We start from the raw sequence: 24,939 nt of genomic DNA, 5'->3' as shown, positions 1-24,939 counted from the left end.
GATTTGTAGGCTGAATGTGGAAATCACCATTTTCAGGTTCTTTATGCTTTGCAGTTTGAAGGATCTACTTAACCCTTTTAGACATTTAAAACAATTGAGGATATGGGCAGGTATAGGAATGGTAAAACTATTATTTTCTATTCTGTGGAATTCATTCTGTAAAATTTACTGGGGGTTAGCTCTGGCATCTGAACAGTAAGATGCATTTGAGATGTTTTTGATCTCTAATCGGGGACTGTATCCTATTACATAATATATGAGAAGCCAGAACAGCATTCCAAGGTCTTCAAATCAGGTACACATGACTCAAATTCTTTAACTATAAAGTTGTAGTAGGAGAATATCCAAGGACTTATCAAGTGTGCAACATACGGGACTATATATTTGTAGCTGTAACTGTAAAACATGGCTTAGCATAGAACTTAAAATTGGTAAATTTCATTCCTGGGTTTCAGTGGTAACTAAGAGGAAGGAAGGAGTGGTGGCAGAGAGGTAAAGAAAAATGTTGACTTTAATGAATGAAAGTATTAAAGCACTGATTTATAATCTCTTCACATTGATTTTGAAATGGGCTTAGACCAGGCGTTGGCAAACTATGGCCCATGGGCCAATCTGGGCCACTACCTGTTTATAGTAGTAGTTTTATTGGAACAGAGGTACACCCAGTAGTTTGCATTATTGTCTACTGCTGTTTTCACACTATAGCAGAAGAGTTGGGTAGTTGTCACAGAAACTGCATGGCCTACGAGGCCTAAAATATTTACTCTCTGACCTTTTCAAAGAAAATTTTGTCAACCTCTGAATTAGACCACTGAACTATTAATCCTACCCTTCCACCTAGGTAATGGACCATAATCCAAAATTCCTAATTGCCAGAATTTACATCTTACTCCAGGTGACCATTTGCTTTGCACTGTGTCAAGCAAATCTTGCATATCTATGAGTACTTGAGGGGTGCTTCTCAAACTGTCTGTAAAGGACTGTGGGTTTTCTTTTTAACCCATTACAGACCTATACTTCTGTAAAATATAACCACCAATTACTTAGAAAAACAAAATAAAAAGACATAAAAAATAAGCTTAAATTTTATTAGAATCAACAGTCATAAATTTATCAAATTGCTATAGAAGTTTCTAAACATACACTTAATTTCTGTACTTATTGCACACTGGAAATGGTTCATGGAGCAGCAGCATTGGTCCATGGACCACACTTATTAGTACTACTTCAGGGTAAAATATCTTTCCTCGGTCTTTAAAATTCTTTTATCTTTTTCAACACACAATAATATATTGTCATTATTAAAGCCAGTTAATACAGGTAAACCAAAGTTCTCTTTGACCAAAACCTAAATTCCAGTTTCAACTGAGAGGTAACATATAGTTGGTGTTCTACCTTTGCCAGGCTTTTCTCTGTGTATGTGTATATGAAATAAGTTTTCTTTTCATTGTTTTCATATAAATTGTATAACATTTAATAGTATCAATCTTTAACTTTTGCCAGTCTGGGTGAAAAAATAGTATCATGTTGGTATTTTAATTTGCATTTCCCCTAATACTTTGAAGCATTGATATTTCTGTGTTTAACAATCATTTGTGTTTCTTCTGTATTGCATAATTATAACCCGTGCCCAAGTTTCTGGTGTTATTTTCTTGTAGTTCTTTTTATATACTCATCTTTCTATATATATCATACAGCTATTTTCTTCTATTGTTTCTTTCACTTTGTTATTTAGGCACCTTGTCTTTTGCTTCACACTCTTACATCTGAACACCTTTCTTACCCTAAATTAATCAATATTTTATTTTGCCTTTTGTTCAGCTGTAAAAGCAATTTACAATTGTTTGTGCCTGGTTTGAGGTAGAAATCTCATAATATTAATTTTTGTTCAAATAAGTTAACTGTTGTGCCAGCCATTTAAAAATATTTCATGATTTTTTCTAGTTATTTTAAATACTCATTTATTACAGATTAAATCCCTATATATACTTTGTTGTTTTTTGCCTGTCTGCTCTGATCATTGGTACTTGTAACTCTTTGCTGATAGTCAGCCCTCTGCATGTGCAGATGCAGAGCACCAACTGTCCTGCTGCCATTTTATATAAAGGACTTGAGCATCCAGGGATTTTGGTATCTATGGGGGGTCCTGGAACCAATCCCCCTCATACCAAGGGATGACTACCACACTTTTAATTACTTAGTTTACATATATAGTATGTGTTTTGATGTTAAGTGGGACGAGCTCCCCATGCTTTGTTCTTTTTCAGATTCTTTTGCTATTTTTGCAGCATCTTTCCCAGGTCAGAGTTTGACTTGATAAGCTCCATGAAAAATTTTTTAGAATTTTAATTAGAATTGCATTGAATTCAGAGGAATTTGAAAGATATTGTCTTCCTGTCCATAATTTTTCACCTCTTTCCCTTTATCCAGGCTTTGTTCTTCAACAGATGTATCTCATAGCCTTGCTAGCTTATAGATTCTGTTGCCAGTATAAGATTGCTTGTTGATGGTTGCTTAATTACAGGAAAAAGAGGAAAGGTTATGAAGATGATGATTATGTCTCAAAGAAATCCAAACATGAGGAGGTATGTTCTCCAAAGGTAAATTTTAAGTTATCATTGCTGTATATTCTGGTACAACCATAATGTTAGGATTTTACTGTTCCAGAGTGCAAGCATTATAGACAGAGGTGTTGCGTATTGGAAAGCTTTCATTTCTTTTTTTGCATCCTTTATGTACATTGTCCATTATTAGAGGAATTTTTCTCACTTCTGTCTTGGCCTGTTCTGAAGCAGTATAATAATTACTTGATGAAGAATCCCTCCTAAGGTCATAGAAGGCGGTAGGGATATATTTTTAGATCTTCAAGGATTCTTCTCCTACCTTGTTTAAAAAAAAAAATTGTACCTGGCAAGTCAGATAACAATGAATAATCAGAGGCAGAAGTTCACAACTGTAACGTTTATTCCTGTCACTGGACTAGTCTGGTGAGACCATGCCATATTATTATAAGGTTAAACTGCTACACATTTTCCTGGTTTATTTACCTTTTATAATCAGCATAGCGAAAGGAGAACATTTTCCTAAAGGGAGGCAAGAAGGTAAACAGTACTGGTTATGCTTCAGTATAATGTTATCCTTATAACATTTTCTTTCCTTCTTAGGAAGAATGGACTGACGATGACCTGGTAGATTCCCTCTAACCATCCGAAATTGATTCGTCAATGCTAACTACTCAACAGAAGGATGAAGCATATCTGGCATTTAACTTTAAAAATGAAGTAATGTGAAAGCATCAAAATATATTAAACTTTTCTATTTATGTTATTTAAAAGTTTTTCAGGGTAGCTTTATGTGAAATAAAACATCTTCAAAGGAGCCAGAATAGCACCTGGTTTGGGTATTCTTGCCCCACCATGACTAATATCAAATCAGTCTTTAAATCAGTCTTTCTGTGGTAGCCAAATTAAAGCTGTAATTTATTTGCCTATATTGTTTATACAAGATGTCATTAAGCAAACTTATCTTTTTCTGAAAAGGCACCACAAAAAACAAAACTTAGTTACTAGTCAGTTTTAAAAGTGCTAAGGAATGTTGGCTACTATAGCATTTATTCAGTTATTTAACTGTGATCTTACTCAGTTCCTAGAGTTGGAACCAAATTATGAAGGTCTGTCAGATTGTTTCTGGAAAATGGGGTTGAAGGAATTCTGGGAAACTCAACTGCCCTAAATCTGAGTTTTACAGATGCAAACCTCTCCTCAGTGCATCCCAGGATGTACTTTTCCATAAAGTGTAGGTACCATTTAATTACATTTCAGTATTTGAAGGTAGTATTTATGTATATCCTTTAATAATGCTTTATATTTTAGGTTTGCGTTGTTTTAATTTCCTTCTCACTGAGGAATAAAATTCACGAAGTGTGATTTTATAAAAGTGGAGGGGAAGAAGCCGAAATTGACAGTCCTTCACTGCAGTCCCGGTGAAGCAGTGGTCCGAATTTATCTTGTTTCTTTTTTAGGTCACTAAAGTTTGGCGTCAGAGCAGAGCAATCTCTGAAAATTTTCCTACCCAGCCCCTTTAAAAAAAATGTTTAGAGGTTTCATTTCATCATTGACCAGCTAAAAGTTACTCCAAGGCCTACAAAGGTAAATGACAAGTTTCCTATTCCAGCTTAAGAGATAATAAGCATGTCATTAAAATTTTAAAAAGCAGAGTGTCTTTCTTTAGGTTTGTGGGTTTTTTTTAGAAATAAAAGGCAGGAGAAGCAGTTCAGGTTGAGAAATGGCAGGTCAGCATGGTTAAAACTGAGATGTGAGTAGTGGGAGAGAACAAATTGCTGAGCACTAGAATCTAGACCTTTTTGCATATTGCTGAAATGTTTTCGGAGATGTCCATATCCCTTTTAGTCTATCCTGGAAGGAGACCAAATGGCATACTATTGTCTAACTAACTAACTAACTGAAAAGCAGAGGGGAAAATATGGAATTGGGTTGACATCAAGAAAAAGCACCTGGTGTGTTTGTTTGTGTTTTGCTATCACTGTTCAACTGTGATCGCAGCTACTTCAGGGCTAGCTACCTCTATATAAATAACAGCATTTAATACTTGCAGCTTACTGAGGGTTCACAAAATTTCTGCATAGTATAGTTTTAACACTTTGTTTCTTCCTGTATTTTAAGCATTAAAGTGTTGCTCTTAGAACCTAGGCCTTTAGAAAATTTTTTTTTTAGTGGGGAAATGCTTTACCCAGTACATCCCTGTCTGGCTCGCCTTGTATGCCGTCCCTACCCTGCACAGTTATGGGAGGGAAAGAATCGTTAACAAATACATAATGGAATCCTTCAAAAGAGACCATCAGCCAGAAAAACATCTCAAGTTTCATCTCCCTGGGCCTTGCTCTGGTACTAAATTTGAACTGCCCCTAAAAGGAGGAAGAAAATAATGAAATTAAATGTTTAGCTATATTTAGACAGAAGTAATCAGATATTTATGATATCCCTTGGTTTTATTTTAACTTAACCCTTGTGAATACGTCACAAAAATACACATACAGAAGCAAATAAAACTATACAGTCAAACTAAATATCCAGCAGATACAACAAGTAGTCAGAAGGGCAAAGATGGATAGCTGTTCAGTGGCTGATGAAATTGTTCGCATAATTTAAAAAATCAACTTGGAATTAATGAATACTTTCAATGAAAGCATTCTAGGGTTTTTAAACATATATAAAAGAAATCGGTAATCTATAAAACAGTTGAATGGGTAACATGCGTTGATCAGTACACAGTGACCAATAATATTTATTGAATTCAAACTATTTACTGTTGTAAACATTTAACAAAAAAGCATTATGAGATCTAAATACAGTCTTTGACAATTCGAACAAAATAAGTGGTATGTTTAAAAAATAAAGCTGATGAGCAATAGATCCATTCTATATATTTTCTTTCAACAGTTCCAGCAAAGAGAAATAGCAGTTATTTTAAAAAAGTATACAGCAAAGATTGTTCCTATTGTAATGGTAAACTCTGGAAACTGTAAATACAAATAAAGTCATTGAACAGTCAAACGGTCATATTCCTAATTCAGGAAGAAGTAACAGTAAGAGCAGTCTGCAATCCAGTTATACTCAATTGTCAACAGAGAATGCGTTCTTTCATAGTTCTGTTTCCAAGAGACAGCAAAACTTTGGCAATTGAATGTATTGAAAATATATTTTCCAAGTTCAAGATACAGTCATAGCATTGTGTGAAAGGTGATCTGTACACCAAGGCTCAGAGGTTGGTAAAGATTCCATATGTGGAAAAAGTGCAAATATCCTGCACAGATAGCTTACAAAGCTGCTGGCGCAGTTACTCACCAGCAGAATCTCGAGTTTTGTTTGCATAGTTCACACATCACTGGAATGTGGGAAGGTGTGCTATTTTTTGGCAAGAGCAAAGGAGACATTATACTGATGTGAATTACCATGTTGGGCATGCTGAATCCATGCAGAACACTGCGGCGAAGGCTGCTACCTGACATCATTAGTTTTTGTATACTGGTTTTGTTTTTGCTGAAGCAGCTCTGTTATAGCCAGAAGCTTTTTCAGTACGTGCTAGACAAGGAAAAACAGTATGAAAATAATTAGTAAATAAATGAAAGCTTGATCAAATCTCAGGGATGGGAACCTGGATTTGAAAAAAGCCATATAAATGCAAAGGAATAAATAAAATATTATTACCATTCTACTCAAAAACATAAAATTGTAAGTATGTATCATTCAGCCCTTGACTAGGTCATATTATTTTGGTCGAAATAGAAGAGAATTTTTGTACACTAAACAGAAACTCGTTTGCGTTTGGCATTTCATACCTACTTAGGCCAGAACACTCTCTAGAATAGAACACCTTACAGAAGAAAGATTTATCATTATAAATGACACATCTTAAGCCCTATAGGAGCACATGAGGGCAGTCAGGTTACAGCCTAATAATTCTCCAATAAGATTTTTTTTTAATACTTAAAGCAAGTCAGTGTGGCAAGAAGGCATTGTACATGCCAAGGGCATATAAGGGGGTCCATGGCACATATTCTGCATAAGTTTCTCAAGTGACTGGAACCTAAATGATCCATGCTGTTATCTAAACTCGAAAAACCTTGAGAATTTTAGAATCTCAGATTGAGAACTCAGAATCACCACTCTCAATGTGTTAATCTCTTCTATAAGGTCCTTGCCAAATGGTTGGCCACTGTGGTGACGGTTCTTAGAAACTGCCATTTTTGATAAGCTCTTCTAAGGCCACACTAAACAATCTCTGGATCTGGAGCTTGAAATATTTACCAGTCTTCCTGAATAATTCTCGTGTGTTTGACAGTTTGAAAAGTACTTGGCCAGGCACCATGTGTATGACAGAAGAGACAGAAAAAGCCACATCACTACTGACATCAGTAGCTCACTTACCATTTTCATACATGCCACTGAAGTGCATGAACACCACTTTTCAGCAGAGTTCACATTAACTTAAAAGCAAGATTTGACATTTTGCAGTGTGAAAAATATGTAATCTTAGTCTGGGCTCATTATTCCTGTTTGCTGAGATCTTTGTGGATTATGATTCAGATTCTCAAAAACAATATAATAAGACTAATTCAGCTATTTATCACCTCCCAAAGAATCCTATGTTGACATTCTGCTCAAGTGTGAGGAACATCATTGTTAAAAAAGGTTGGCAAAAACCTACCTGCTGTGCACCACGCTCATTACTGAGCGTTCGCAGTTCATCTGAATGGGCCACACAAATCTCATGCAATGCTGCTAAATCACGGGAAAGGTCAGTTCTGGAATGCTCTGTAGTGTCCGGAAGTTCAGGTACATTCTTTAAGGGAATCATAAAACTGCATTTAGAAATACAACTCTTTATAATCTCTTCTGAAAAGATCCTAACTGGTACAGTAGATAAAATTTAACACAATATTCTCTTAAAATGTTCTTAAAATTCAACTTGATAGATTTTGTGACCTCAGTATTCACACAAAACCAAGTTTCATTTTCTTCAACCACACGGCAGAATACTGTGCAATATTATTTTTTTAAACTGGAACATAAATAATGCAAGCATTAACTGCCAATCTGGATTAATGCAACCTAAACTTAAAATTCCTCCACTCCTTCAGACTGAGTTTCATTATTAAACTACTATAGTTTGTCCAAATTGATCAGCATATATAAATAAGAGCTACATTACAAAAGCATTGATGAGAACCTTTCAGGCCTATAATTATCTGTGGACTCTGCCCAAAACACTTGCTAATGCGTAGAAATGATGTGTTAATTATGGTATCTTTAGATAAGGTTCATAAAGTAAATTAGTGCCAATACAGTACTACCAACTTGTTATAGTAACTAAGTATTGATTTTATTTTGAGCACTGGAATAAAATTTAACGCGAGTTTAGATTACCAGTGGTTTTAAACAAATCTATTCCTCTCCCTAATGGTGACAATATTTGCTATACACTCCTAAAAACTGCAAACACTCAGTTTTCTATGGTCTAAAAAAAATAATTAGAATATAATTCATTTTTTTTCAGTGAATGAAGCCTTCTAGAGATGGGATGCTTCTAGAGATGCGATGAAAGACAACCACATTTGCCTTTAAAGAGTTTACAACCTAGTAGAGAAGACACAGACTAGATGTAAACTGATCACAGAGTTATATATATCAAAGGATATGCAGGATACTTAGGAAGCAGAACAAAAGGTATTATTTAGTTCAGGTTTAGGGCTCAGCAAAGCCTGCCTGAAGGAGACGTTTGAAGTGAGTCTTATTTGACTTATATAGGTGTAAAGCAATGGAAGAGTATGAGGAGACTGGAAGAGTATTATAATATTGGAATTCTAAGCAATCTGAAAGGCTAGATTGTGTGGCATAACTAGGAAAGTGATAGAGAAAGCTGGACTGTAGACATGTGATTATGGGAAGTAAATGGAATCCTAATCTTGAATCTACACCTAGAAATGTGTCTTGAGATAAACTAGCTAGCCTTAAATATTGGACAGTTTCATACAGCTCCTTAAACATCACTATAGTAAAAAAAAAAAAAAAATTTCATCATGGACCAACTATATTTTTTTGGTAATCGGAAATATTTATATGCTTCAAAACTTCCCAGGAGTTCACGTATAGGAACATGATGGCCATTTAGCATCTGCTCCTTTATTTCTTAATTTCATTATCAATATGGACCAACACTATAAATTTCTTATACCTGAAGCTGCAAACTAGGGGCCCACAGGCTGTCCTGACTGGTTTGACTGTACAGTGGTGTGGTGGTTGTTTACTTGTGCTTTTAAGTGAATCTGACTGTATTAAAGCAGAACATTCTCCTACCCTAGCATTCCCTAGTGCCATACACCTGGCTAAATTCACATCTCTTTTCTGGTTTCTATATATATGAACTGAATTGCTAATAAATTTATTTAGTTTTTAATTGATGCAGTATCTGAAAATCTATAACAAGAAAATTTAACTTTACTAAGAAATCCAGGGTCTTAAAAATTATTTTTAAAATCCCATTCTTAATTTTATAATCACAACTTATTTATAAATGCCTAAGTAAGGCATATGTAGTCCCACTGAATGAAGTTTAACACCAAATCCATGTATTTTATTCTTAGAAAAGCCACAGGAACATACATTCTCCAGTCCATTTACTTATTAAACTGGCCAGAACTATGGGTTATCCATCTTGTTTCAAATTCCACACAGTAGCAGCAAAGTTAAAGTAGCTAAAGCAGCAACAGAATGTCATAGTGGTGAGGTGGGACAAACTAAAAATTGACACAGGCAGTTCAAAAGCCACAGTCCTCTATTCTTGGTGTAAATCATTCAGTGTAAGAATAAATTGTTATAATTATATCAAATGAAGTAATTTGTTTAAGAAGGTAGACAAAAATATGCAGCTTTTTTGTTTTGTTTTGTTTTAAGCTCTGGATAGAAAAGCTTTCTAAAGGTTGTTGCTTCAATGAGTTATACTCAGCTATATTAAGTATAGATGTCAAAGTACTTGAAAAATTATATGCATACCCCAAGTTCATCTAAAAACATGATCATACGATGTTTGTTACTTTTGATGAATGGATTGACACCTTCCATGTAAGGCTCCTAAAAATATAAAAATAAAAAGCTTACTATATATGCATCAGAAACATTATCTGGTCCATAACAAAAACCATACATGTAGCAAAAATTCTTATAAATCAAATTATCAGTAGCAGCACATTATTCATAAGAATTGACGTAATTATGCAATGACCATATTTTTCCTTCTAATATAAGCAAGCAGCTATTCTGAGGAATAGGAGTATGGAGTACTTTAATAAACAAACAAATTCTGGATGAAAAAAAGCACACATAGCCTAGCAAACACAATTTCTTATATGTAGGTCATTCAAAAATAATTAGTGAGAAACTGTCAATATTTGCCAAGTACCCAGAGGTTATTAGAACCTAGCAGAGAATATAGGGAATTAAAATATAGTGTGGTAGGGACTGCAATAAAAAATTGGTACTCATAACCTGCCTCAGGGTTCAGATGAATTCAAAAGCTGAGTCATACTATAAACTGCTTCATTGTAAAATCTTAAACCGATTCAAAAATATGCTATGTTGTAAAACGGGGAAGGGTTAGTATTAATACACACTCTCTTAAAATCAGTAAGATGAGATAAGGACCTCAATAGACGATTCCAAAGAAACAGACATGAAAAGTCATACAGTTCTAAGAGTAATGAAATAATGATACAAAAAGTAACATGCTTATCAGATTGTCAGAAATAAAAAAGTAATACTAGTTGAGTTTTGGAAAGGCTGTGGGGAGCAAAATGTCTTCTTACTTAGTACTTTTACTCCAAAGTTCATTTAAAGAAATAACTGGACAAGTTTGAAAGGAAGTACATATAAGGATACTTGTTATCTGTTAATATTAACAAAAGCAGATGACATAGTATTATCCGTACCAGAACATTAACAGTCATTATCTTTAGATAGTGGGATCACATATGGGTGTTTTAAAAACTCATCCGAATTTTAATATTTACAGAGAATGTTTATTATGCAATACATAATAAAATTGATTGGGGTGCATTTAGAAATATGCTCATTGATTTTTATATTTAAAAGTGAAAGAATCTGATTATACTGGAAATTATACTGAAAAAATACCTTTCTATACTACTAGCGAAAATGGTGGTCTTTAAAATTCCACTATTAAAAAGTAAAATCTAAAAGCATCTAAAAATATGAACATATCAACAAAATCATAAATTATCTTTATGAAATATCCACTGTTGAAAATTTACTTATGCCATATTTCATGGTTTTATCGTGTCAAAGTTTCATTCATAAATGACATTTTAAAGTATCAAAATGTTTTTACCTTAGCTCCAAATTCCACAAGATTTGCTAAGTTCTGCACAGACTTAGCCACTAATATCAGTGTTCTTGCAGCAATAGGAGATGGGGAATCTATAAGAGAATTGGGCACAGCTAATGACACCAACTCCAAAGGTACTTCCAAGTAAACCATTATAAATTTAGCATTTTAATATTTCTTTACTGTTAAAAATATTAATATTCTTCCATTCAGAACTCAATGTTTTTTGGAAAAAGTATGACCTGTATAATTCAAAAGAGCTTGATTTAAAGGGGGAAAAACTGAATATACTTATCAGTGCTTTTAGTTTGTGAAAAGGGTACTACAGGGTATTTCAAAATACTTCAAAGCTTTATCTTATTGCTAAAAAGACTTGTTACTCCACATACCCTACAGGACAATTCACAAAGCTAATTTCAACCCATCCAAGGTTAGCAATTTGCAATATGAGCAATTCTTTGCTTCCAGCCTCCACTGACTCAAATAATTCACTTTAAAGCTCAATAACAAAGTCTGGAATCTCTGCTTTACTTTGAGGAGAAAAACATGCAATTTATTAATTTTTAAAAAATATTTTAAAGGTTAATCAGGAAGCACTGCCCTATATAGATAATAGGATGTAAATGAAAAATATTTATCTCTATTAATTTTAAGCTCTGAAACATAATTATTTAACAGTAAAAACCTATAGATAGTCTATCTGGCTGCCTGATTTTAGACTGTATTCTTTTTATCTGAAGTTGCTAAACTATAAATAATATTGCCTAGTGGTTCAGAGTCTAACATTCAGATAAATAAATCTCTCCAAAAGAATTCTAAACCCTTAATTCTTAGTAGACCCATAGATTTAACCATTTTAGTAGCAATTGGAGATAACTACAGAGATATGATGGCTATAAAGGTAAGATACTCCAAAAAATTTTAATACAATTTTGAGCTTCAAATTATCAAGACAAAAATACTTCAGATTCCTTCTGCTAATGATGGCTCATGATTACATTTGTAGTCACAAATATCATTCTTATCCTTTATTTGAAAAGTCTACAACATCTGAAAGTCAATCCATAATGGGCATTTGGGTAATAAGCAAAACTGAATCTGGTTTGTTGGAGTTTAAATGCCAATTAACATTATATAGGTGGTGACAAGAAATCTCTACTGGGAAATCTCAAAGGGCTACTTTCTTTATAAGTATTCACAGAGTACTATTGCAACTGCAGCTATAATTTTAAAATCCAACTTGCAATGGTAGTGACAGGGTCTAGCATGGGTTAAAAGCACACAGGAAGCTCTTTTTCCCAACTTGAAAAAGCCTATGTTGCAGGCTGGAAAAAATCATCATCATAAGAGTCTGAGACATAGGTAGGGATGGGAAAAAAATGATTCGTGTCTAATCATGCCATCTCAGGCTTCAAATATTAGATGGAAAGAAAGGTTAAGAAACAAAATGGAAAGAAAAGGTAAAGTACCAAAAGGAAGAAGAAAGGGGTGCTTTGGAATGTTTTATACCAAGTCTTATAATTGGATAAAAAAAAAAAAGATTTAAAAGGAAAAATGAGTAACCTTACTAAGGAGTATGAAACTTTTTTTAATTTCAAAATTTATCAAAAGCTGATTACCTGAGATGATATTAAACATCCGTGGGTTCAGGATGGCAGGACAGATAAGTCGAAGAAAAACAAAACCACTGAATGGGAGGGAAATTTTGTTTTTTTAGAAAACTACAATATGTGTTACATTAAAATAATATATATATACAAAAATGTTAGTAGAACCATGAACTTTGAACTAATGTAGGGAAGACCAAATATGCAACTTTATGAAAATAATAAGCTAAAGTATCTTACTTTAAGAACATATATTTGCTGCTTAAACATTATTCACTTTCTCAAATTTAGATTTTTAGATTTGCTTTGGGAAGATTTAAGTTGTATCTGTAACATTTACTGTTTTGGCTACTATTTACTTATTCCAAGCTAGTAGTGCATTTTATACTTACTTTGAGGAAGGTGTGTCCTTAGGAACACTAAGAATTTCTGAAATACTGTAGGAGTACAAATAAACCCTTTTAATAGACACATAGTCCTGTAAGGTCCTAAAACTAACATTCTCTAACTTCTCTTTCTTTCTTTAAACAGAACAGCTCAGTAAAGTCTGTTATAAATGAAGTTGGTTATACTGATTTTGTTGAGTTACATAAAAATTAATCCATTGTACTAGGGAAAAAGTGACTTCTTGATAAATGAAAATGTATACAAACAATGTTGAAAAGCTTTTAAGGCAATGAAGAAAAGGACATCAAGCTTTCTAAAGTTAAAAAAAAAGTTCTCAAATTACAAAATATTAATAGCAAAACCAAAAATTAGTATAAAAACACATGGCTTAATAACCGTTGTCATATATGATTTTACCTGCTAATCTTACTCTGGGAACAAAGTACAAAGTAAAACTACAAGTGTATATAGCTATTCCTAGTCTGCTCCCTTCTTCGGTTACTGGTAGAGTTTATGTTTTTGTGTAGATAATATTTCTCTAATTTCCTCTTAAGAGGAATCCACACTAATAATTGACCTCGCACCTGCCCTTGTAAAGACAAGCATTATTTCCAAGTTGATAAAATTCCTTTTAGAGATTAAAATAATTGACACAGTCTCTGTTCTCTATCAGAGTGAATAACCCAACTTCTCAGCATTTACCTCCCAATGATGTTGCTTGCTAATTTTGGGGAGTCTTAGAAAAATTAATGTGTTGCTTCTCAGATAGCATTTATTCTTAATATACAATTATTAAGTCTTTAGATTTCTTTATAGCAGGTAATTTATGAAGAATCTTGCACAAATTTTGCTTGAAAACATTTTGATATCTTTGTCTTTGGATCTGAAATATAGCCTAGCAACACCGAACCATAAAAGAATTTCAGTGTGCAAATCCACTTTCTGGGAATTTTTAGAGGTGATTTTAAATTTAAGAGGGATACTAGGTATCTACACATATATTTAAAAGCTTAACTAGGGATAGAAATCACCACCTTGGCCATAAATGCCCCTTAGAAGACCCTGTAGTATCAGATAATCCACATAGCAGAATTTCCAGCCATTTGCTTAACAAATATACTTGTTTGAAACTTACAAAAGTTTTCATTTACATCACACACAACTGTGCTGCAACATTATATGCTTGTAATACGTGTCTATTCCTCTCAATCACTACTAAAGCCAAGAAATACAGAATCTACAATTCTTAAACATTTATGTCATATCATTACTAACCAAGAGAGATTTTATCTGTAAAAAGAGTAGAAGGCTCTTTACAAGATTTAGGTTGGGGGCAGGATTAACACACATTTTCAAAACTAATTATATGATATTGGTGCCTTCAGTAGTTGCCCAATTTTTTTTTAATAGTGTATAACATGATGGGCAGCATATATTCTATATGATAAATTTTATTATTAGACCCCTGAATTCTCTGATGCTTTTGCACTAATTTCCTTCTGTCTTGAATGGGTTGGGGTGTGCTTAACAAAAGCATACAGGAGTGTTAAGGATATTAGATTGGGTCTTAGATGTTTTGCCTTTAGTTCTGCCTTAGCCACTAACTTTCTGTATAACCTTAAGCAAACAATTTAATCTCTACAGATCTGCTTCCTCATTGGAAAAGTTACGGAAATGACAACAAAGTCCTATATAAGCTACAAAATGCTATGACTTGACAAAGCAATTCCTCCTAATTACTGCACAATGAACACACTGTAACAGCTTCAGAACTAAGTAGACTCTGGTTGGAGATTAGCCCTGAGTCACAAACTGTTAACAAACCAATTAATTAATATCTAAATTGTACAATTATTGCTTTTCGTTCTCAGCACAAATCAACCAGTCTTTCTCTCCTCCCATCAGTGAAATGTTGAGGTTTTTAGAAAATGCAAAAAGGTAGCTTGCTAGCTAAGTATCTCATAGTAACTTCAAAACAAAAACACAAAGTAAGTTAAAGTTTAGGAGCTATCTGAATTCAGAAAATATTCAACAGGACTCTGACATAAAAGTCAAAGAAAAAAGGTCTTGAAATTGTATACTGTATACTGTTAGTCTCCACATTTTCACAGTTATCCATTTGACTCTCAGTGCAGGCTATATGATTTAACAAAACAGTAAGTCTTACCTAACAACTCTTGTTCTCATGGTGGTATTTGTAGGCCACTTGTACTGAACAGATTTCTGTAAACACCCATAAATATACCTCAGTGTCCTGCCAAAATAACAGAGCCATCTTAATACAGAAAGCACTTGAAAATACTGATCTCACTGCAGCCTAAAGCTTAATTTACGAAATCCATGACATTTTTAAATGCAACTGGCCATTTTCCCAAAAGAAGTTCTCTGTTACAAGTAGTGATATTTAGCAAAGGATAAGGAAAACTTTAAAAAGTTTGCATCATCAATTCATTTAACCAGTTCTTTACATTTACTTTGGAAGAAATCCTACCATTTTTAGCTTACTTCTGTATTAAAGAAAAGTATGAAAAAGTACTGGAATGCAGATATAGAGGAACTAATGAGTACAGGTTCCAGGGAGACAGATTTTAATGTAAGTTAACTTCTACCTGAATAAGCGAGCTAACACCGGAAGCCGCTAAGCAGACACCGAGTAATTATCTCGTGTACATTTTGAGCAAGATGTTCAACTACATACTGGAGAGATACGTGTCTTTTATGACCTCCTCAAACCTGAGATAAGCTTCTATTCTTTCCCCAAGTTACTATATAAACCAGACATACTGGCCTGTATTTGTTTTATTTTAATGCAAATATTTCACTTTGGTTTCTTCAAGTCACTCTGTTTCCTTAAACACAATTCATCGTGTAAAGATTAAAAACCCTAACTTCTTCAGAGTATAATAACATCAGGACAGTGGAAAAGCTTACACATGTTTTAGAAATACAAATTTTTTAAAATGCAAATATACAATTTCTTGTCAAATTAAAATTTCACCACTTACGGTGGAAGTATTTCTGAAGCCATGAATATTTTCTCCACAAGCTCTGAAAGTATGTTCAATAGGTGTGCTAAATTAGTGTTCACATCTTCATTTTTTTCTAACTTTGATGGACTTAACTAAGAGAAGGAATAAATCAATATAAATGCATCTTGGCAATGATAAATGCAAATGAATCAAGGTAATCAAGCAGTTTTTTCAAGGTTCTTTTTTTTTCCATTTTTCAAACTGTATTAGTCTTTTGGTGGTGGTGTGGGGCTAACTAGGGTTTGCTCTGTGGAACTCCTAATGGACTTGTTACCATTAATTCCCATCTACGCAACTGAAGAGCAATGATTATTCAACAGTTTTCAGTTGCTTTGGGTTAAATACCATTAATGAAGTTTTCTTTTATTCATTTACCACATTTTACCACAGATTTTTACAGGCACATAAAACTGTATTAGACTTTATTTTAAATATAATATTCCCAACCAGAAGACAAAAAAATCCCAGCTTCAGTGGCCACATGCACAAATATACCAGAAGTATTTAATTGGAAAGAAAGATCACCGTATATTATTATAAAACCTATCTTAAATCTATTTATTTGAGGAAAAAAGCTGATTAAAATAGAAAGGTTTTTCTGAATGAGATAAGACTTCTAAATGACTAATAAAATACCAAATGCCTCAGAGGCAGCATCATGAACCCTTCTAAAAACTTTCCAGTAACTTCTAAAATCTAAGAATTCTTATCTAGAATTAATGGAGAGAATTTATCTATAGGCATCTAAATTCCCTAGCCTGGATTTAACGTCCAGAGACTTTCTGCAGCCTTGCTGCATTTCTGTATCCTTTACACTTATTAGACCAACTATGGTGTTAACCCGAGGTTTCCAACACTAAATTATCCATTTCTTCCTCTTAAGTTAATTAGTAAAAATTGACAACTTGGTGCAGAATTAACATTTTGAGTGTTCCCAGTATACATTATCAAAAGCAGTTCCTTTATTTTGTATCAGACATAAAAGATATATTTAATATCCTCCTTCTATAGTTGCTCTGCCTTCAAAATAAAATGATGGAATAGCCATATACATGAGATTCTACTCCTTTTCTTAATGGTTTGTTATGAGTTTACACTGAAGCCTCAATAATCTAAAAGGATGTTTTTATTTGCTTTTGAGGGGGTTATCTTGTACCTCTGACCCTCCCACCACCACCCCCACTTCAAAAAAACCTTTGAGGAGAAACCTAGATGTTATTAGCAAGTGTCACATAGAACTTACACAACAGAAATCTCTAACAATAACTTCAATTTATGTTTGCACACTTTCTGAAAGTAGCATACACTTTTATCATTAGTACAGCAGGAGTACTTTCATGTATTTCTGGTGCAATTCGAGGTTTTTAATCTCCAAATAAAGTACATCTTTTTTAAAAAGTCTGTTTTGCATAACATTTTTCTAAACGTATTACAAAAGGTATAACTGTTCTGATGAACAGTTTCAGACAGCTAATATATTTGCCTTGAAGTGCAGTTAGCTATAAAGCATTACCTATTAAAATATGCTCTTTGCTGCAATACTCACCTCGCAAGACTGCTTGCTTTCCATTATCTTTAAGATACAGTCTTTCAAAGCGTGATGAACAAATTGTGTAGCAGTGGCTTTCATATACTGCTCCATCAAGGTACTCGCAAGTGTTGTAGCTCGAAATAGGGTAGTGGCTTCATCTACATAAATATATATATATTAAAAAATTATCTGTAAAGGATTGTACTAATGTGAATCAAATTGGAAAATAAATGAATTCATTTTTTCCTCAAATAATTATAGCTCTTTATGTTTATTTGCATGTACCATTAAATATTGATTATAATGACATCCTATATTCCTATAAACTTAACTCTTCAAAAGACTTTCTATTCCTTCACTTCATTAGATCATAAACAGGAGAAAGAATTAACACTGCCATATTATAGGAACAAAGGTTCTGGATGGTTATATGACTTATCTAAGACTAAAGAGCCAAATAGTGACAAAACTAGGACCAGAATCCACCTTTGCTGTCCACTGAGCCCACGCTTTAAAAAATCTGAGTTAATTTACAAACAAGAATGTCACTTAAAACCCCCGTATAAATTAACTTATTTGCCTAAAATATGGCTATTCATGACTTTTAATAAAATCCTAAAAAAAACACAAATATTGCCAGAAAAGACAATCTCAGTGTAAAATATGTACCACCACTTTATCTTTCCTGACAAATCTATATATTTTTATATTTTCTATGATCAGGAGGAAATAGTTTTAGATTTTACAGTTTATTTGGGGAACCTAGAAGCAAGTACTGTTATTGAGTCAAAGGGCTGGTTTGAAATGGGTTACTCTGACATATTTATAAGCTGTTACAAACTACTGTGGGTCCAGCTAAATTGCCTGGAAACTACCTACCTATAGAAGGCAGAAATAAAATGCAGCTAACACCCAACTTCTGTGCAATGAATTTATAAGCAAAAAACAAACAAGAGAACATGGTAAGCATACCAAACTATTCTTAATAACCAAGCAGTATGAGCTATTGATCTGGACACGGAAGTCACTTTCTTACGGCTTCTAATTTGCCATGACAGAAAGTTGTATTAGAGATAATACCCCCCCCATATTAGCCAGCCTAAGAATCAGACATGACATTCCAACTGTAATTTTTAATGAATGAAAAACTAAGTAAAATGATTTTGTAAAATGATTTAACTATTTAATATGTTCTAAGATAGAGTACATATATACTTGATATATAAAATCTAATCATTAACCAGTTTTTAAAAGTATCACACTAACACATCCATACTGTACCTTCCATGCTTATTTCTCTGTCATTTAGTGTACATAACAACAACGATTCAAGCCTTTCATGAAGAAAAATCCTCAGTAGGATGCTAGCCAGTAGTGTTCGGTCCTGTCCACATACATGTGATAAAGCATAGACTACGTGAAGCTCCTTTTGCAGTATAAGCTAAAAATGACATCAAGAAAGATTGTTGAAAGTACACAGCATTAAGCATTCTCAGTAACATTAACAGGAAATACGTTCTTCTGTATGTATACATTTAGGAATATGTTCTACTGAATAAATTTATTAAAAACAATGAGTTTGTAACCTACATATTTATAGTCTCTTCAAAGCAATGTCATACTGTTGCAAGGCTTTTCAACCTTCTCTGCCTGTCACTGTGCCACTAAACTATGAAATTACTATATTTAACTCAATGGGTATGGTGGGAAGCAGCTGCATAGCACAGGGAGATCAGCTCGGTGCTTTGTGACCACCTAGAGGGGTGGGATAGGGAGGATGGGAGGGAGGGAGACGCAAGAGGGAGGAGATATGGGGATATATGTGTGCGTGTGGCTGATTCACTTTGTTGTACGGTAGAGACTAACACAGCATTGTGGAGCAATTATACTCCAGTAGGGATGCTGGGGGGAAAAAAAGTTAATTATTTTTCTTAATGCCTTTTAAAATAATTGGACTGGTAAGTAACTTTAATACCTCTTTAAATTCGCTGTACTCTTCTTCTGGCATGATTTTTTCCATAGAATATCGTGCTCGGACGCGCAGGGATCCTGGCTCAATACCTTTCAATGGTATATGGGAGCTGAGCAAAAACCATTCATCTGTGGCATGCCCTTTCTGCAGCCGGCTCAACTGGCAGCGCATAAATACTGTGACAGAAAAATATCAAATGATTACTGTCTAAAAAGATGACACTGTAATTAGTCACACAAATTTTCCTAATGTTCTATCTTATCTATAGTGTTAAATGCTTTTTATTAAAGGACTTTTCAGTAAGATCATAAATTTAATACTAAATGCTTACTTCATTCATTTACTGAATGCCTACTATGTGCCAGACTCTCTGATAGGCAGGGATGTAGGATACAGACATGATAAAGATACAGTCTCTGACTTGCATGGAGGTAACAGTCTAGCCAAGGAGGCAAGAAATCAATTATGATACCCCATGCTAAGCGCTGTAAAGTGGTGTATGCTAATGAAGTACAGAGAAATAATGTCTAATTCATTCTGTGGAGGTTAAACATCCATTCCAAACAGGTACCCCCTTAAGCTGACTTGTAACAGGATCTGGAAGTGTAGCTAAGTAGAAACAGAAAAGAAGAGTGTGTGTGCAGTCTGAACAGAAGGTATGGTGGATGGTTTTAAAAATCCATGGACAATTTAAGAGCTATAAGAAAGCTGGTGTAGCTGGAGAGAAGGATATACAAAAGATTCCACAGTGAAAGTAAGAGTGGGGAGGAGTGGATCAGGAAAGAGCCTTTCTTCTGTATCATTGCTAGGGGGTTAGATTTTTATCTTAAAAATAATGGGGGACCACTAAAAATGTTAAGCATTTTAATAGTAGTACAGAAATAAATATATTTATAGTGAAAAATTCAGGCTTTGATTCTGTTAACACATATCACTTTTTTTTCCCCCTAAGCCTGATTTTTAAGAAGGTATTTAAGAATTAACCTAATTCACTCTGGTGTGAATTGCTAAATCCCATTGCCACCTGTTTCAGAAACATACTGGGAAAAGTTGTGCTGCTGAGAACCAGTACTGACTACCAGAAGTGAGCAGTGTAATCTAGTTTAAAGAAAAAAATTTAACAGAGTGCTTTTTTTCATTTACATGCAAAGTATAGGAAAGTAGGAGAAACTTAAAAAGTAGGAAGAAGGGATAAGGAAGCACCACAGAAAGATGACCACTGTTACTGTTTTCTTTTTCCTCCTATACGTTGTGGAGGGAGGGTGAGCAGATCCTACTTTAATCCTAAGGGCTTAAGTTTACAGTATATACAATTTAGCCTTTTTGGTCTTTTTCTTTTTTAGATACAGCAATCAATACTTGTAGAAGTATAAAAAGAAGCTATCTGAAGTTACACTGCTTACACACCTTTTTAATTTCCATTTTAGACTATACTTCATTATGAATTTCCAAAGTATATAAAACATGCTTTTTCACTTTAGAAATTTCTGTGTCAACTTACAGATATCAGGATCTTTGCTTTTCTTCGTTTTATTGCTAAGAGTTATTTCAAATCTGTTGATGTCAGGAGGAAGATCACTAAAGCAGCAAGGAGAAAAAGAATTAAGAAAATGTCCTGGCATAAAACTATCTAATTCCTTTATTAGTATTGAATAAACCCCCTATTTCTGCTGCTAACCCAGCTGAAAGTGCTAGATTTAAAAGTAGATTCAAAACATGTTTTATTATTTGGTACACAGGAATACAGACAAGCAAATTACACTTTCCCTACTGTCTAACTGTAACTTCCTGGAGTAAATCCTGGAAACCCTTGTAAACATTTTGTCTGTGTATGTTAGTAAATGTTTTTGGATTCATCAGTAATGGTAATTCATATTAATAACTGGGTGAAAAACCAAGGACATAGCACTTTACTAGTAAAAGTGAACAAATACAATAGAATAAATAAAAGTGTGTATTATTAAAATGCCTGAGCTTGGCACCGTGTTCTAATTGATTTAGATACAGAGTTAAAAAAAAAAATTAAAAAAAGGAAAGAAAATGCATTACAGCAAAAGAAAATCATCTAATGTAATGATAAAATAAGACTTACTCAAAGACAAACTCTTCTGACCATACAGGGTTTTGCCCTTCCCTTGCATGAGTTTTTGCTACCTGGACACTATTCAGGTAGATGTTACAATATGGATTAGTAAAATGTTTTACTGGGAGTTTATGGGCTTCTTCAATATGTAAAACAAGACTGCTGACCTAAAGAAAACACAGAAATCGTTACCCCAGATTTCAAGAATTATGCATTAGGTTTCAAAGGCAATTATTATAAAAACCCAAAATAGTGACTTATTTTCCCCTTTTTTCAGAAAACATGACCTTCAGTTATATTTTCCCTTTTAATAAATTCTTCCCACTTAAAAAAAAATACAATTGTATTTTACAAGTTATTCCTCCAATTACATTCCTGCAAAAATAATGAAATACACCTTTTCTGCTATAAAACAATGGTTCAGAGAAAATGAAGTTGAGAAGAGGATTCTTTTTTTTTTTTTTGAGGATTCTTTATTAATTTAAGTAAATAACTCTTACCACCCAAATCAAAATCTAACATGCTATATAATGCTCATCTGGAAGATTTTCTTTCTATACAGAGTTCCACAGCTAGAAAATATTTTTAAAATATTGATTCTACCTTCTCATTTTACAGAAAAGGATACAGATCCAAAGAAGTGAAGTTATTTTTCAGTTTTGATGCAAAACTTAAACCATCTATCTTCTAGTGTCAGGTTCTCTTTCCCTCTTGCCACGTACTACTTGTGTGGCCTTGCACAAGTCAGTTTCTATGAGCCCCAGCTTCCTCAGATATAAAATTAGGATAAAGTCTATACCGCAAGTTGTTGTGAAGATTAGAAATGATATGTATAAAAGCACAAGCAGAGTACCTGGCACATAAAAAGGGCTCAAGACATTGTTAGCTATTATATCATTATGATTATATACTATTATACCTACAAATAATAATTTCATGCCTGAAATTTCTCACAAGATACAATCTACAAAAATTGAATCTGATTTTCCATAGCTTTCAAAATGTTAAAACATGCTTTGAGAACACAGTGATTATGCATATAATTAAATGTCCCTGGGGAAAGTATCAGACTTCTGGTTACAGGGAATAAAACTTTCAGTCATCTAAATAATAACCATTTATCCACTTCCAATAGAACAGTATGTTAAATTCACCAAGCTTATTGGAAATTCCCATAAGTAAAACAAGAGTCACTTTAGTAAATACTGTACAAAAAAAGAAACTTTCCTCAAAACTCCAAGAATATTAAATTTACCTAACTTTTTCCAATTATCTGGGGATAACTAAAAGAAAAAAGCAAAGAAATGGAGGATATAAAGTTGAGTTTACATACATAGAACGAAAGAGAAAGCCTAGCTTAACTCTCCATAAATGAACATGCAGGCATGTGAAGGTTTCAAATAAGACAGGATACTACCCATAAGTTATGTAATAGGTTTCAAAAGCAATTACTATAAAATGAAAAACCCTAAAGTTTACCAGGATTAGTACTTTCAGTCAGATGATTTTTTCAGTAAGTACCTTTCTGACACAGGCCAAAATAATTTTTTGAAGAAGAAAAATAATAATAATAGGGCCGAACAGAATAGTTTCTGTTGTTGTTGGCTTGGTATTGTTACTTTAAGTGGAAGAAAAAACGTCCTTGATATGTATTCAAAAGATGGCATTATGGGCTAAGTATCCAGCAAGTATATAAAGAATATTCTCTTTCATAAAGAAGTAACTATTTCTCCTGCTGCTGAAGCAAGTGGGAGCATGGCTTTAAAATGCCTGACAAGATTCACCTCTCAAGAATTCTAAAGTGTTTGAAATGTTGCCCAAAATAGGTCATAGAGAAATAAAAATAAAGAGCAAACTGATAAAGCAAGATACAATCACAAATTTGTGACAATCACAAATCAAAGAAAATCAAGTTTCACCTGACGCAGGCGTTTATTAGCTGTCCCTGGACTACTTTTCCGTAAATTGCAAAATGCCTGCAGACCTTTCATCCAGTCCTACAAAAAATAACAGCATTTCAAAGAAATATAGTATACAATAGTTTATGCAGTTTCCAATCAACAGTTTGGGTTTTTTCCCCAAATTCAATAGTTCCTTCCTTCTCTAGACTGCCATTTCTAAACTCAGAGTATCCTGTGCTTTAAATACATCGGTGCTCCAACAAAATAAAACAGTGACCAAAACAATTATAATTCTGTAAAATATTGATTGTATTATCGTAGCATCTCTATATTAATCTTAAGTACCAATGAGTGATAATTTATTAGTCAGAAAATAAATTTACATATATTTAAGCAGTTAAACTTGAGGGACCCTAAAGCAGAACTGAACTTGATACATTTTGTGAAAGGAAGGCTGACTGCAAAACCAGTTGATAATGTGATGACTGATTTGATGACAAACATTCTAATCTTTACCTTAGACCATGATATAGGTAGAAATGTATAAGGGGGTCTGGGTGATTTATAAGCCTTTTAAATATAACATATTTAAAACAATATTTCAGCCTAATATTAAGTTGCAGCTATATTCTAAAATGTTTAATGATCTAGTACTCTGGAGAAAGGAGAGAACAATTTTAGGTTTACCAAAAATAAATCTAAATATTTTATTTGGCATACATGTTTCTAGAAAGCTCTGTACTACTGTTTCACTCAATTAGGTCTTTAGTTTGTTGGCTATTTCAATGAATCTGAACTCTGTCAGTGTTTAGAGAACGTCTTTTAATGGAGCAAACTTAAGACTAAATCAATTACCGTAGCTTTCAGAAAGAGAAGACAATAACCAGAGATACCACAGGCCACCAAAGTAATAAAAAACTGGGACGATCAGTGGTATTTTTGAACTTTAAGGGATATATGGAAACAGAATATGGAAAGAGTATAGATAAATCCAATAAGATAATGTTATATATATGTGAGGCATGCAAAACACATTGAAATGTCATCCAGGTATGTAAGTTAAACACATCTTTAGAAAGAACATGATAAAATAACTGGAAGATAGGATACTCAAGTTTAAGTTTCTTTTCTAACTCAATATCTAACATTAAAAAAAAAAGTCAAACAGCAAAATACTATGAGCCCTATTTTTGCAAATTAGGGCTACATACCCACAAAACAAGGTTTTATGTGTATTATAAGTTAATAATGAGTATTCAATTGAGATATTTTTCCATGATGGAAAAATGATATTCAATTATAAGCCATAAAACACAATGGCTCATTCATCAAATTTATTCTACACCCTAAGATATTTTCATAATTTATGAGTCAGGGGCCCATGCCAGGATCCAGAGTTTTAGGAGCATTTGCCTCATATCCAGGGTTGGCAAATTATCTTCTTTTTTTTTCAACAAAGTCACTTTCTTTCACCTCTAAACTACCTTCGGGTTCCTTCCATAGAGTATA

The 24,939-nt window shown here is 33.5% G+C and overlaps 2 protein-coding genes across 11 annotated transcripts in view; one reads left to right on the top strand and one right to left on the bottom strand.

The window, feature by feature from the left end:
* Positions 1-19,770, top strand: part of CCNH (cyclin H) — a 40,876-nt gene extending 21,106 nt beyond the window's left edge. The window contains exons 8-11 of one of the 9 annotated variants that reach the window (XR_009539529.1): positions 2,525-2,600; positions 3,165-3,281; positions 4,022-4,148; positions 19,497-19,770. Coding sequence is in view for 2 of the 9 variants with exons in the window: in XM_060143239.1 (XP_059999222.1) it covers positions 2,525-2,600; positions 3,165-3,203 (115 nt within the window). In the remaining 7 variants the exon portion in view is untranslated. Of the gene's footprint in view, positions 1-2,524; positions 2,601-3,164; positions 6,408-8,076; positions 9,442-19,496 lie in introns of those variants that run through there. The other 8 variants (XR_009539527.1, XR_009539524.1, XR_009539523.1 and 5 more) reach the window with 8 other exon arrangements.
* The window catches only part of RASA1 (RAS p21 protein activator 1), a 109,124-nt gene continuing 89,174 nt past the window's right edge, over positions 4,990-24,939 (bottom strand). The window contains exons 13-26 of one of the 2 annotated variants that reach the window (XM_060143237.1): positions 23,449-23,526; positions 21,539-21,696; positions 20,948-21,024; positions 19,450-19,622; positions 18,756-18,915; positions 17,490-17,632; positions 15,920-16,035; positions 15,082-15,168; positions 12,920-12,964; positions 12,540-12,607; positions 10,924-11,012; positions 9,573-9,650; positions 7,228-7,362; positions 4,990-6,101 (exon numbers count right to left, since the gene is read on the bottom strand). In XM_060143237.1, the coding sequence (XP_059999220.1) occupies positions 6,018-6,101; positions 7,228-7,362; positions 9,573-9,650; positions 10,924-11,012; positions 12,540-12,607; positions 12,920-12,964; positions 15,082-15,168; positions 15,920-16,035; positions 17,490-17,632; positions 18,756-18,915; positions 19,450-19,622; positions 20,948-21,024; positions 21,539-21,696; positions 23,449-23,526 (1,491 nt within the window). In that variant the 3' untranslated portion in view covers positions 4,990-6,017. The remainder of the gene's footprint in view (positions 6,102-7,227; positions 7,363-9,572; positions 9,651-10,923; positions 11,013-12,539; positions 12,608-12,919; positions 12,965-15,081; positions 15,169-15,919; positions 16,036-17,489; positions 17,633-18,755; positions 18,916-19,449; positions 19,623-20,947; positions 21,025-21,538; positions 21,697-23,448; positions 23,527-24,939) is intronic. The other variant, XM_060143238.1, reaches the window with a different exon arrangement.

The sequence above is a fragment of the Lagenorhynchus albirostris genome, chromosome 3 (assembly GCF_949774975.1).
Source record: "Lagenorhynchus albirostris chromosome 3, mLagAlb1.1, whole genome shotgun sequence".
In the NCBI taxonomy this organism is placed as follows: domain Eukaryota; kingdom Metazoa; phylum Chordata; class Mammalia; order Artiodactyla; family Delphinidae; genus Lagenorhynchus; species Lagenorhynchus albirostris.
Note: the sequence above shows the minus strand (reverse complement) of the source record. Positions and strands in the feature narration are given on the sequence as shown.